The sequence below is a fragment of the Sphaerodactylus townsendi genome, linkage group LG02, assembly GCF_021028975.2.
Source record: "Sphaerodactylus townsendi isolate TG3544 linkage group LG02, MPM_Stown_v2.3, whole genome shotgun sequence".
Lineage (NCBI taxonomy): Eukaryota > Metazoa > Chordata > Lepidosauria > Squamata > Sphaerodactylidae > Sphaerodactylus > Sphaerodactylus townsendi.
Genome location: NC_059426.1, coordinates 56,509,634 through 56,523,988, shown reverse-complemented (window position 1 = coordinate 56,523,988; position 14,355 = coordinate 56,509,634). Strand labels below are relative to the sequence as shown.

The window sequence follows — 14,355 nt, the reverse complement described above, 5'->3', positions numbered from 1 at the left end:
GGCTGATACCTTTATAACAAGCCATAGTGTGGTACAAAATTGGCATTTTGTTTTTATGATTTATTGTTTTATTGTTATGCATATTTTGTAAACTGCCTCCTGCTCACTTCCCAAGAACTGGCAGTGTATAAATATTTCAGGTAAACAGATTCATTGGAAAAGAAATATATTCAAGACTATTACTGTGATTCTGTCACTTCTACGCATGCAATTTGGAATGTTAAAGGAATAGCTCATCGACAGGATTGGATGAATTCAATTACTCAAACAGATTATCCATCCAAATTTCTTACTCAGGTCAATTTGTTTGTCCTGAACATGGAATTCTGCCTGTGGATTACAGTGTAACATTTGAATTTAGTAAGCCCTGAGGGTGGGAAAGGGTGGTGTACTTGGATCTCATATGTACATTTTTTGCAGCAAAATCCCACTTCTGCTGCACAATGTCTTGATTTTTTCTTCCTGAGCTAGACAGACATACATGAATATTTGTTGTTATTTGTTGTTATAATTTGTTGTTACAATATTTGTGCATTTTTCAACAGCATTGGAATTTTTGCACAAAGTAGTCAACAGTGAAAAATATTTTTAAAATCTGCTGTCAATGATTTCATCACTTTTTAAGAACCTTATTGTTATTGGCAATGGTAAAATTCAAGGAAAACATTCAATATGCCAGTTGAAGGCCACAGTGCCTCCTAAGTCTTTTCTTCCTTTTACACCCCAGTCAGCATTGACAATTTTCAACACCAAATAACCACTTGATAATGTGTGCACCCTCAACTACTGATGAGGGATGGCCTACAACTAGCAGTCACAACAGCCTCTGGATAAACATTTGTATTGGCAGAGCTATTAAAAAATAGCCTTTCTGTTCCAAGAAAATATACCAATCCAGCTCAACACTACTGAATACCCACTGCTTCACAGGCAATATTTTTTTTCATTCTAACGTCACATTACTGATGTACTTGGCAGAAACACAGTTCTTACAGCTGCGTGCAAGATGATTTGCAGGCAAGAGGTTGGGGGCACACCCTTTCTCTATGTATTCATACTCCCCTTCTATAAAGATTTGTGTGTTCAATCAAATAATCTCAGTTGTCCCTTGTCAACAGTTGTAATTAGTTCCTGTGGACTGTGATAGTCTCCCATAATTGGAAAGTCACCCTGCCCTCTATCTCTGAACAGAGGAATAAGGGACAATGGGAGGATGTACCACTCTCCCTCCAAAAAAAGATCACCAGAGCTAGGGAACAGCCTACATATGCCCATCCACCTGGCTTGTTCTTGCTCCCGGAAAAAGAACTCTGAGGGCGATTCCCCACTTGTGAAATCGACCTAGGTTCGCCCTAGGTCCCCACATTCACTGAGTGCAACCCAGGTCTGTTCCAGCTCTGCTCCTTCTTACTGTTAAATTTCTGATTCCACCAGGGAGGTACAGTTTTTTCTGCCAACCTAGGTCGAACTCAGGTCAAAGCTGGTAAAGTGGGGAATCTTCCTCGCTGTGATTCTCCCGCTGAGTCAATCACAGATAAGTGTTTTGGGCATGGGCAGAGCGGGAGACTCATGGTGGGGGAAAGTGCGCCTTTAAAAAAAAATCCTTCTTGTATACAAAGCTACAGCCATACATATAAATGGCGCTCGTTTACACGCTGCTGATAGCAATGAAGTTGCAACATTTTTCCCGCATAGCAACATAACGGTCAATCAATTACACTCCCTCCCTCCCTCCTTTCTGGTGGCATGTTAAAAACGTTTGTCATTCTGAGGGATAGATGCCATTTTGATCTGATAACTGAATAGAGCAGAAAACAGCCAATCGGGAACGAAGAGGAGAAGAGGTGCTGAGGTGATCCCGCCCTCTGAGCGTGGCTCCAGCACGATAACCTCAGCTGCTGTGGGGAGTGACTGTGGAATCAACCAAGATCAGTACTTTCATGGACCCAGTCAAAGGTTGATTCCGCACTTGCATTATCGACCTAAGTTTGAGCTGCGTTCGACCTAAGTGCTCTGCACAACCACTGGGATTGACGTGGTTTTGTATCAGCTTCACCCCGTGTAACAGTCAAATTTCCGACACCAGTTGGGAACTACTACTTTTTCAGGGAACCACGGTCGAACTCAGCTCAATTCCAGTAAAGTGTGGAATCTCTGGTGCCAGGAGTCCCCCATTCAGCCAATCACAGCTGAGTGCTTCGGGCATGCGTACAGCTGGAGAACCGCCGCAGCGAAAATCACACCTAATTTCCCCCCCCCCAAGCTGCCAATCAAAAAACGCCACCTTCGTCCCTCCATTCCTGTGGCAGTTTTTTTATAACGTGTGTGGGGATAGACGGAACATGGCCGTAGAACAGTAGCCAATCAGAATGGAGCACAGGATGATTCCGCCCTCCGAGCTGGAATCAAACTGGTTGCAGTGGGGAACAACAATGGTTTCGACCTAGGTTAGTACCCTTCTCAGGGAACTGGGTCGAGCCTATTTTACTCATGTGCGGAATCGCCCAAACAGGTCGATTCCTCAAGTGGGGAATCGACCTGATTAAACTATTAACTTCGCTGGATTTGGGCTACCATGTCCCCAGTGGGAGCAAGGGGTGCTCCAGCTTCAGATCCTGTTGCCTGCCACTGCTGGAAGCAGCAACAGGAGAAAAGTTTAAAAGAAAAATATGGCCTTGTCTGTTTGTAGGAAGTTCTTACAAAGCATTTCTAGCAATTCCTAGAGCTACCCAGAAGTGAAAAGGGCAGGTCTAAGAATCGTCAGAAATGCTATGATAAAACTTCCAGCTTTTATAAATTGCTAGAGCTACCCTTTTCACTTCCAGGTGGCTCTAGGAATCAGCAGGAACTCTACGGTAAGAAAAACAACAGCTGCAAGGAACTTGATTCCCTTCCTCTTGTGATAATTCCCAGTTGGCCTGGACCGCTTGAGAGAGGGGCAGGATAGTCAAGCCTCTGTCTCCAACCACAGAACTAAAAGGCTGCTGGGTAGCCAATTCCATTCTATTAAAAATACAACAGCAAAGAAAAAGCAGCTAAGGCCCAGCTGGAGGTCAAACCTTCTTAACAAGTTGTTGCTCCATTTCAACATTACTCAACTTTTATTTCCATTGATGCATTGCATGTCTTGTCTTTTAATCCATATGCCTGGGGAAACAGCCTGTACCTTGTTTTCATTTATATACCTAGCCTGACACCCAGATAGTTTTGAATTTTATTTTTATTTCATTTACTGTGTTCATTTACTGAGTTTTTATAATGTTTTCAGGATATTATTGTTGTTTTAATTGTGTTTTGTTGCATAGCTGCCCTGAGCCCTTCAGGGATGGGTGGGGCAAAAAATAATCAAAATAAATAAACCACATTGGGAGATGTGCATTGTCTGTATAGAAGGAACAATTAATAAAAATATGAATTCGTACTTCCAAGGACCAACACTATGCTAGTCTACAAAATTCTGAACATATACTTTGATCCACTGTATCCTGTCCCACTGCAATTTCCAAAAACACCTTTACAATGCCAGGATGAGGAGAAAAACTTGGAGCAGGCCTAGGGTTCTTACACAGGCAAGTTGGAGCTGCAACCTCATCAAAATTCACAACTGATTGGGAGCAGCACGAGATACAGGAAGGCATACCAGAGATGGGGAGAAACTATGGCTGTTGGCCTTCATAAAACACCAGTTCTGGTTAGACATCACATGAAGCCATGACTTAATAGTTAATGTGATGGTTATCTGAAGTCTCCTTGCTGAGTCCACTTTATTAATCACAATTATTCTTAATCATATTGTTGTGTGATGTGTGAATGCAAAGCTCATTGTGGGCTCAATATGTCCCAGCACTTCCCTCCCCAATTGTACAGCAAAGGTAACAAAACCTGCTTTTGTCAAGGCCAACCAGAGTTTGAGTAATCAGCAAACTGAATCCGGGTTTCACAATCTAAGCACTGCTTAAATATAGTAGATCAAATTGTGTCTAAACAAATTTATCTTTAGAAAATTTAGTTTCTGACTCAAACCAAGGCACCATCCCCTAGCTAAAAGTTTATGTCCACTTAAATGTATCTTGAGCAGGTTTTGAGCCATCAAAATGTTGCAAGAGTTTGTTGCAGAGTATGACTTTCTTATCTGCTCCTTGCTGCAGCCCAAAATGTCCACAAACATTCTTTAAAATGTATTGTCGAAGCATTCTTTAAAAATGCTGCTCTTGGGTACCTCCTGTATCCTCAGAACAAAAGGGAAGAACAGGGGACTGCAGCAGAAATGGAAAGGCAAGAAAACCATGCTGCACAGAGAAGAAGCAGGAGAGTTTGGATTTATACTCTGTCTTTCTCTCCTGTAAGGAGTCTCAAAGTGGTTTACAAACTCCTTCCCTTCCTGTCACCACAACAGGCACCTTATGAGGTAGGTGGGGCTGGCAGAGTTCTGAAGAACTGTGACTACTAGCCCAAGGTCACCCAACAGGCTTCATGTGTAGAAGCAGGGAAACAAATCTAGTTCACCATATAAAAGTCCACCACCCATGGTTGTCCAGATTAGAGTCCACCACTCTTAGCCACCACATCATGCTGGCTGTCTATCTTCTATCCATGGAAATACCCCAGTAGATCCAAGTCCTTATCTGAAATTGAATGCCGATTCCTTGAATCACTGTTGATCTCTTGTACTGTTTTCCAGTATAATAACATCTAATGAACTTCTATTGCAAACCTTGCTCACAGGGATAACAAGAGAATACTTTTATTATTTAAATACCAAGCTTGATAATGTAGCCTATGAACTTCAAACTAACTCATAACTCTTCGCCAGTTTGGAGGTAAAGTGCCTTTTAGAAGTGGGGGGTTGGGGAGGGAATGGAACAGAGAGAGCTTTCAGGCCAGAGGAATGGCATTGCATCTGCTCAATTATGTGCTGCAGTCTTAAGACAGCTACAGAGAAAGCCCTCAAAAACCAATCAGATTATAATTATTATAACTGGTATGAAACACATCTGAAATTACACCCACCTGGGACTGCATATATATAAAAAGGGCCAAGAAGATAGTAACAGCATACCTCTTTAAAGCACCAAGCACACTTGGGATGAATCAGCAAGCATTCTTCACAGGAGGTAGCACTGCCACGTGTACAAACATTGAGACCTTTTTAGAAAGAAAAGAAAAAAGTTTGAGGAACCAATTGAGTGCTCACTGCTTTTTATATACCACAGTCATTTCTGGGTCTTGAACCACCTTTTGAGATCCATTACTACTTGGCAAATTCAGATGAACTCCTTATAGAAGGACATAGTTGTTTATCTATTGCCGTCATATCCTGACTTTCTTCTAAGGAGATCTGGCCGGTAGACAAGATCTTCCCCTCCCCCATTCCTACCCTCTTAACAATCTTAGGTGGTTGATTGGCAATAGCGACTGGTCTAGAATCACCCAGTGAGCTTCATGGCAAAATGGAGACTTTGAACTGAGATCCGTCCAGTTTTCACCCAAAACTTAAACCACAACACTTCTTTGGTTCATTCACAGTGCAGTTCTAAACAGAGTTATTACTTTATAAGCACATTGACTTCAATGGACTCTGAAGAGCATAACTGTTCTTGGAATTGTGCTGCTAGTTTCTTTGATCAAAAAGTACCATTTCAAACAAGAGAAAAGCCTCTAACACCTGAGGACTGGACAGCTACCGGTAATTTTATCATTCCCCACAGTGTTTTTATCATTCAACAGGGCTGTCGGGAAGGGCCAGAAACTGCAGAACGTTGTTTGCATGGGTAGACCCTTATTGCCAGCAGACAACCTCAGAGCCAAGGATTATTTCCTCCTCAGGATGAGGATATTTTATATCATTACTTTTCCCACTACTTTTCTGACAAACATTTCTTTTTTAAAAAAAAACATTTATTGTATCACATTTTTCTCTTCTTGGGAACCTCACCAGAGGCCCCTTGTCAGGTAAGAAAGACAGCATAACAATCCTTCAAACAAACAAACAAAATCACTTTGCCAGTTACACAGTTAATAAAGAGGCTGCAGCCCTGCTGGGGAAAACCTGGCTTACACTGATAGTTGGGCAGAATTTGAAGGGAGGAATTACTGAGCACTATGAATTTCAGTTTAGCTGACCATCTTCCATGAGACAAAATACTTCAGATTTGCAGACATCACCACATACTTTCTTGGCACCTGGCAACCATATGCTTTGGGAATTACTCAAGTCTGTTTGTAGTGCTACAGAAAAATTAATGAGTTACACACTGAAATTGCCACAGATATGATAGAAAGTTTCTAGACCTTTTCACTGATAGTCAGAAGAATGTAAATAATCCGCTTTGTGCAGGATATGATAGGTTTGCCTTTCTCTGAAGCTTAGATGCAGGAATTCTGGAAACCGTTCAAATATAGTAATAAAATATCTAGAATATCAGAAGAATGAAGTTTTAAAACAGATTGCTAATTTTGGCAGTTGCCATAACATTTCGTTGCTTTTAACAGTTACAACAAAAAGTCATAATAATTCCCTTTAAAATCAGAGTTAATTTGGTTGAACAACTGTGGATTTGAAACTGACATTGTAAGACAGGCCACGTCTGAAACATACAATTGGCATAGCTAGCTCATTTCATTCTTTTGACCTATTTATTTGCACTGCATGAAAAGAGTCATTTTCAGCAGACTGACTTTGTTAAAAAAAAAAAAAGATGGTTTGTTTATACTGGGTAATGCCCAAGGCATATTCCAATAAAACCTATTGTGCTATATCAAGGGCAACGTGGTTGTTCCTTACAAAAAAAGAAAAAAGCAAACATCCATTATAAGACAAGTCATATGCAGACAGGTGATTCTCATATTATTTGCCTAGTAATTAAATAAGCTAAAGAACTCTGAAGCTGCTCCATGTGCATGATCCATGGCAATAGGTGGGTCTCCAGAATATTCCCCATTGATTTCTCCAATGTTCTTTGAACTCAACTATGTTCTTGTTGTAAGCAGCAGGTCTGTTTTCTCAGTGTGTGGTTACTCATCAGCATAACCTCTTTGGTCAACACTTTGTTGCTTCCAAGGTGATGCTAAGTGCACTGGGGTAGGTCTTGACTTGCCACAGAAGGTGTGATATACTGCAACACTCCCAGCACAACAGTGGAATGCCAAGCAGGGAACAGAGTTGCACGGATGTTCTTTTTGCAGTGCAGAAAATGCAGGAGTGCAGCACTTCATAGAATCCCATGACAGTGTATTCCAGTGATAAGATTAACTATTAAGTTGTGGGGGGGGGGGGCAACCTTTAATTTCACAGCAACTAATTAATGTCATAGGATATCACTGAATTTCAGGGTGCTGGCCTATCGATTTTCCCCATGCTGTCTTCTCCTGTACATCTTTATTATATTGCTTCCTTGATTAATCTCTTTTTTAAACTGAAGTGCACTGCATTAATAGTTTGGTGTGTAGCCAATGGACTAGCCAGTCAAGGTGATTTAGATCTGCCACTTGGACTACAGGATCTGAAACCCCAGAACTTCAATTGGAATTACAGATAACATTAAAATCATAGTACTTATAATAAAGTAACTATATTAGAGATAAAACAGCAAGGTTGTATGTCTATAATCATCCCTGTACTTTCCCATATTCTTAACAGGTACCTTATCATTGGGCTTTTCCACATGGGTTAATCCCCTGATTTCTGCATGCATCTCTGTGCCTTCAGTTTTCACTTTGGGTTATTTGTTTTACCCCAATCTTTTTTTGTTTCTTTTGAGACCACTTTTACCCAGATCTTTTCTTCTGAAAGCCAATTTTGCTTTTTTCTTTATTCATAATTGTCCATTCTGCACAGAACAAATAAGAAGTCCAGGAAACATCTTAAAAAGAGGGGACTTGTTAATTTTACTACACACACCCAAAATAAGACGTCTTGGGGGCATCTTTAAAAAAAAGCCACCTCTCATTTGTTTTCCAGACAGCACAGGTGTCAGAGGAGAGAAAACCTGTCTTCTGCGGTCCCAATGCTTTTCAATGGGATTCCTGAAGTGACTAAGATTCTCATATACATGTCTGCATATCTTTGAATACAGCTCCTCCAATATTTTTTTTTAAATAGGAAAACTATACATTGCCAGAATTGGCAGGAGGGGCTGTGTACAACTATGTAGTTTTGAGGCTGAAAAGGTGCCCAGGATCGGAGCCTGCGGAGCAAACATCCTGGGACAACCTTTAGAAAATGTTGGTAGGGAGAATCCCTTCAGCAGCACACAAAATGTCAAGCACAAGTGGAGAGTGAAACTGGCCAGAGAGCAAAATGGTCAGGCAGGAAAAACAGGATGCCTCCTGAGCTCTGCATTCGGAACAGCCAAGCAGGGGACATTTTGCAGGCAGCTTAGGGGGAAAAGGTGCCTTCAAAGTATCCTCAAAGTAGGATGACTTGAGCAGAAATAAGGCATTCTGAGGATGTCTTGGAGAAAAAGTTGTGTGGAGTTCCTCCCCAAGGTGCTTTTTTTTTTTGCATCTTCGGGACGTCTTATTTGTGCTGTGCAGAATGGACCAATGTTTCTGTCATGTTCTTTGTCCTACCCACTCCAACCCACCTGCATCCTACGTTTTGATAATGGAACTGTCAAGGTCAAACCACTCCTCCCTCCTATCTTGAAGGCAAGTGATTTTTTTATTTTTAAAAACAATTCTAAAATAGCAATATATCACTGGAGCATTGTAACAACAGGCATAGCAGGTTCTCTGAATCCTAGCTTTATTTTTTTTAAGTAAGTCTCTATCCACGTTTCTTGCAGAGATATAAGGAAAAGGGCATATATCTAGGAAAGGGACAGAGACTTGTTTTAAAAATGAAAGCTGGGGATTCAATAGGCTTAGGCCTATTGTTACTATTTTCCAGTGATATGTCAATATTTTAGTGCCATTTTTCAACGGGTGCTGGGATGCCCCCAATCACAGCAGCACTATTCCTTGAAAATCCTTATTACTGAAAGCACATGCAGAAGAAAACAAATTCACTTCACAACTGGGAAAATGCAGAGAGGGAGGACACACGTGTGAAAGAACTATGCCCAAACCAATTTCAATGTTTGTGGATTGACTGCCAAGAAAATCAATTGAGCGTGAGGAAAAACCCATTATTTCTTAAGTACATAACTTAGGCATGACACAAATCAAAATTTTAAACAAAAGATTTTGCTTACAGGCTTATAATTTAAGAAGTGTACATCTGCAAGCAAATGAAAAGAAAAAGGATATTATTTACTTTGAACTGTAAATCTACAGGGTAATGGCATTTGTCACTGAGGTCAAAGGCATCAATATTATTGGCATTTCTATTCTTCAGGGAACCGATATGAATTCTGTCAGTATCTAATTAAATGAGTACAACTGATAAAACCAGGCAGTTGCTTATAGACTAAAGAAAAGTGACCCAAGGCTAACAAATGCCCACGGCATTTTTCCATTCTGAGCTTCCAGGTCAATGAGGACAGTCACAGAAACAACAACAGCACTACTCAGCTCACTCCAGTGACTTCTCATTTCAGGCCACTGTAGTTACCAAGAGAATAGGACAGAAGACAGGAGGACCCCAGGCAGTGAAGCACTTCAAAGGCGATAACCGGCAATTTGAATTTGAGATGGTAGCAAATAAGTATCCTGTGCATTTAATGCAGCACTGAGTTAGGTGTTCCAAGTGCCTGACCCTAGACGGAAGTCTTGCTCCTGCATTTTGTACTAATTGAAATTTTTGAGATGTCTTCAGAGTGGTCTCAGTAGACTAAATTACAGTAGTCCAATTTGGAGGTTACAGTAATTAGATCCTTAGGCCTGCAGTTTTCCCTTTCCTCATATTGCCATTGCCTCAGTCCTTACTGTCTGTCTTTAATTCCAATAAAGTACAGGAAACATGTCAGTCTGCACTTTATTTCATTTATTGCTGTGTTTGTTTATTATTTACTTAATTATATCCCAACTTTCTTCCCAGTGAGGATCCATATACCATTCTCCTCTCCTCCAGTTTATCTTCACAATATCCTTGTGAGGTAGGTTAGTGTGAAAATGTGTGAGTTGGCCCAGTCTCACTGAGCAAGCTACCACAGCATAGTGAGATTTTGAACCTGGGATTCCCAGATCCTAGCCCAACTCTGCAAGCACTATACCACACTGGTTAGCAACAAATTCTGTCCCAGTTCATATTCTATTCCTTCAGTATCTGGATGTTCCTGACAAGTGATACAAAAATGGCAATAGATTACAGATTGTTATCAGGTTGGTACAGGTAGCTCAATACACAACAAATACCTTATGACCTGCTAGACAGTAAACTCATAAAGAAAACCAATGTATGCATATCTAGAAGCAATCAGTTGTACTCTTTTAACAAACACAGTCTGGAAAATTGTGAAGAACTCAGATTGTTACACAGATGCATTTTCTAAAGTGCCGCTACTTTATACTCATTTCTGAAGGAACAATGAAGCTCCCCGACTGTTTCAACAGCAATTCCCTGAAGTAAGTGCATTCTTTCACACACAGATAACCCCTTCAGGGGATGTAAAGGAGGTCAGCCGTTCCTCCCAGACTGTAAAGAGATATGTCATATAACTAGGGTATAAACAAAATGAAAATAGACAACATAGATGACTGATATCAAGAGCAAAAACAAAGCTGTACAGAGGCTAAACAACCCAACGTGCACAAATTAGTTTATACAAAAATAAATTCGATGCTTTTTGATACTGTATTTTTCTATGTTGTAATAAAGACTATTAAAGTATGTCTGTTTTCCTATTATGCTTAAACAATAATTGAATATTACAATAACAGTTTGATTTTACTTGTAGAATTGAATTAATTAGAGCTGTTTCAAACCTTAAAGGGTCTTCTTCAGTATACAAACTTCTTCTGTTTTGTGGGAGCTCCAATTTATGGGGTAGGTCAAATCCTATTGGAAATTTGTTAGTGTGATTCTCCACTCAAGGAGCATGCTCTTTTATTCAGGTGACCAAAAATCTCCTGTATGGAAATAGCTCTCTCCAGGAGAACCTGATACCAAGAAAGTATCCTGTGTAATACACAGTGTGTATATGCTGAAGAAGACACTTTAAGGCTCAAAACAGCTCTAATTACCAGGAATCTGTTTCTATTTCTACAATTTAAGTTTTTGCTTGAACAATTTGAAGACATTTATGGTCTGGTGTATTGATGTTTGTTTCCTGACTCTATACGGATTTCATGTTAGACTGTTATGATAAATCTCCAACTTTGCCTCGAAATTGGAGAACGTTATTTTGAAGTATTTGACAAACATAGAACTTTTGTATTTAACATATGAGCTTCTGCTTTGGTTATGTTACATTTTCATTCATCCAAGTTAAATCATGCAGTTGTTGTAATATTCAATTTCTATTTAGATGTAATAAAAATATTTAATTTAATATTTATTACAATATAGAAAAAATACTCTATCAAAAAGTGTTGAATTTATTTTTGTATAAATTGGTTTATACACACTGTGTTGTTTAGCCTCTACATGGCTTTATTTTTGTTCTTGATTAACAAGGGTATTCAGCAAAGCTCAGGATTCCAGTGTGCAGTATCCCTTTTCTTTGCTATCTAGTTGCAGATGACTTATGATGACCCTGCAGGCAAGAGATGTTGAGAGGGGGTTTGCCATTGCCTCCTTTGAGACCCTGGTATTCCTTTGTGGTCTCCCATCCAAGAACTAACCATCCAAGATATGGACCCTTCTTAGTTTCCAACATCAGACAAGATGAGGCTAGCCTGGGCCATCCAGGTCAGGGTCCATATCATGTACAAGCACTGAAAATGTCTTATGGGGTCAGAGTTACAATTCAATGGAAATTTACTCATGAAGACTTAATAAATTTCATGATTAAAGTCCAATCTTTAACCTTGTGGAACATATTTGCATAAAATCAGGATGCAAGGTTCATCTCAAATTATGCCATGGTTCTTAGATCTGAGCAGATGGTGCCCATCTACAGATAAGTGTTTTACCATACTCATGAGGACCAGTGTAATTTGTTAATGGATATGAGAATTACTAAGATACAGTGGAACCTCGGTTTTTGTTGGTAATCCATCCGAAAAGAATCGATGAAAACCACAACCGATGAAAACCGAGGCAAACTTTTCCATAGGAATCAATGTAAATCCAATTAATCCGTTCTAGGCACTCCAAGAAACATACCAAAAACACTTTTTTGGAGAATAAACATAGTGTTTAAGGCTGAAAACAGTAACAAACAATAACACTAGGACCAGCTTCAGAGCCAGTGGACCAATGTCGCACCAGAAAGCTGTCCAAAGAGGTCTGTTTCTGACACCTCTTTAAGATTTGTCTGAAAAGGGGCAGACATTGTCATTAAACAAGTTGCAGACACGGCCTGCAACAGCTTTGTCCGGGTGATTTTTCTCCACAAACCCCTGCACCTTACTGCAAATCGATGAAAACCAAGGCAAATCAATGAAAACCAAGACAATTTTTCATTGAAAAACTAGATGAAAACCAAAACCGATGAAAACTGAAGGCAATGAAAACCAAGGTTTCACTGTACATGCCTTGTAGTCACTGCTAGCCAAGGGGACTTCAACTCAGAATTCATATATAGGTTAAGAATGCATTAACAATGGTAATTTACTGAAGGTGCGATATACAAAGCTCATTCAGTTTTCAACTATTTTATTTTGTCTGAGGCCCCTTCTGCACATGTAGAATAATGCCCTTTCAATCCACTTTCGCAACTGTTTGCAAGTGGATTTTGCTATTGCGCACAGCTGCAAAGTGCATTGAAAGTGGATTGAAAGTGCATTATTCTGCATGTGCGGAAGGGGCCTGAGAGAGTGCTCCAACATTTACAAGTAAAGGAAAGGATGAGCTCAAGAATCAGCTGGCACAGATGCTTAGAATGAAGAGATCTAGGAGATGGGGCCTGGCTCAGTGGCATGCAAAAGGAGGTTCAGTTCTCTGGTATCTCCAGTTTAAAGAATGAGGCATTCGGTGAAGACATGAAAGGCCTCTTCCAGAGACCCCGAACAGCAGCCAGTCTGAGTAGATAACACTGACTGTTGGACCCATGGTCTGATTCAGTAGAGGATGGCTTCATGTGTGTCTAATCCATGCACAGGATTCTTTCCATGACAGGAAAATAAATCTGCTGTAGCATCGATCAGCTTCAAATGACTCATATATAAGAAGAGAAAATTTGGTTTTTATATTACACTTTTCTCTATCTTTATGAAGTCTCAAAGTGGCTTATAGTAATGTCTCCTCTTTCTTCATCCCCAACTTCACAACAGGAACCTTGCAAGATGGGCAGGGGCATATCTACAGAAAATGGTGCACAGGGCAAGAACTGAAATTGCCCTCCGGTATACATTTTGCTTTATTGACCCAGTTTTAAAACATTGATATTCTTTTTTTTGTACCATAGTGCTGTGGGGGATGCATATGGTATACTCCCTCTAAACACAGAGGTTCTATTTAGCTATCATATCTGACAGGAGGCGTGGATGGGGGAAATGTTTCAGACTTGGCCATCTTGGCAGATGAAGGAGAGGCTGGGAAGCCTTGGCAAGTCAGTCATGGCTGGTTAAGACCTAGATCAGCTACATGCTATTTGCAATTGACCCAAGTAAGAACTTGGTTCCAAGAGGATATGGTAAACAGATTTAACATCACTCAAAGAAACAGAGATCTAATACCTTTTAAGAAGCATAAAAATGTGATGTGATATTTAAAGATTTCCTGTGTACACATGGCCCATAGTTAAACTGGGGAAGGGATAGTCAGAGCTTTTGAAGAACTCAGAAGGACATTTTGTTTTGTTTAAGTCAATGTTGTTATAGGAAGGGAAAGATATTTTTAATCCGATTGCAGAAGACTTTGAAAAGATAAAAGCTACAAGCTGTCCACGTATTACACCTCAAATATATCCATTTCCACTACTGGTTCAATTGACACCCAAACTACAATGAAATATAGTCAAGACCCAAAAATAGGGACACCGGTGAGAAGATCTTCTGACAGAGTAAAAGAGCACTGAAAGTGACTGATTCAGCTGACAGGAAGTTAACATTTTAAATAGCAGGTTCTTTTACAATGAAGGACCTTTTCCAGATGGCAGTGCTGCCTTGTGGAAGCCTAAAGCCACTGTGGCTGTCAATGCAGCATAACAGATATGGGCCTTCTAGATGGTGGGTTTATACACATGCAGCATGCTCCAATCGATGTGGCAGCACCCTTCCCCTCTCTCTCACACACACACAACACACACACATTTTCCCCAACCCAATGGTTGACATAGCAATTAGCCATTGTATCAATATGTCAATTAC

At 40.1% G+C, this 14,355-nt stretch overlaps 1 protein-coding gene across 1 annotated transcript in view; it reads right to left on the bottom strand.

Moving 5' to 3' along the window:
- ITGB5 (integrin subunit beta 5) overlaps nucleotides 1-14,355 on the bottom strand; it is a 93,945-nt gene that overhangs the window by 72,675 nt on the left and 6,915 nt on the right. The window contains exon 2 of the mRNA XM_048483772.1: nucleotides 5,060-5,145. Within this exon, the coding sequence (XP_048339729.1) occupies nucleotides 5,060-5,145 (86 nt within the window). The remainder of the gene's footprint in view (nucleotides 1-5,059; nucleotides 5,146-14,355) is intronic.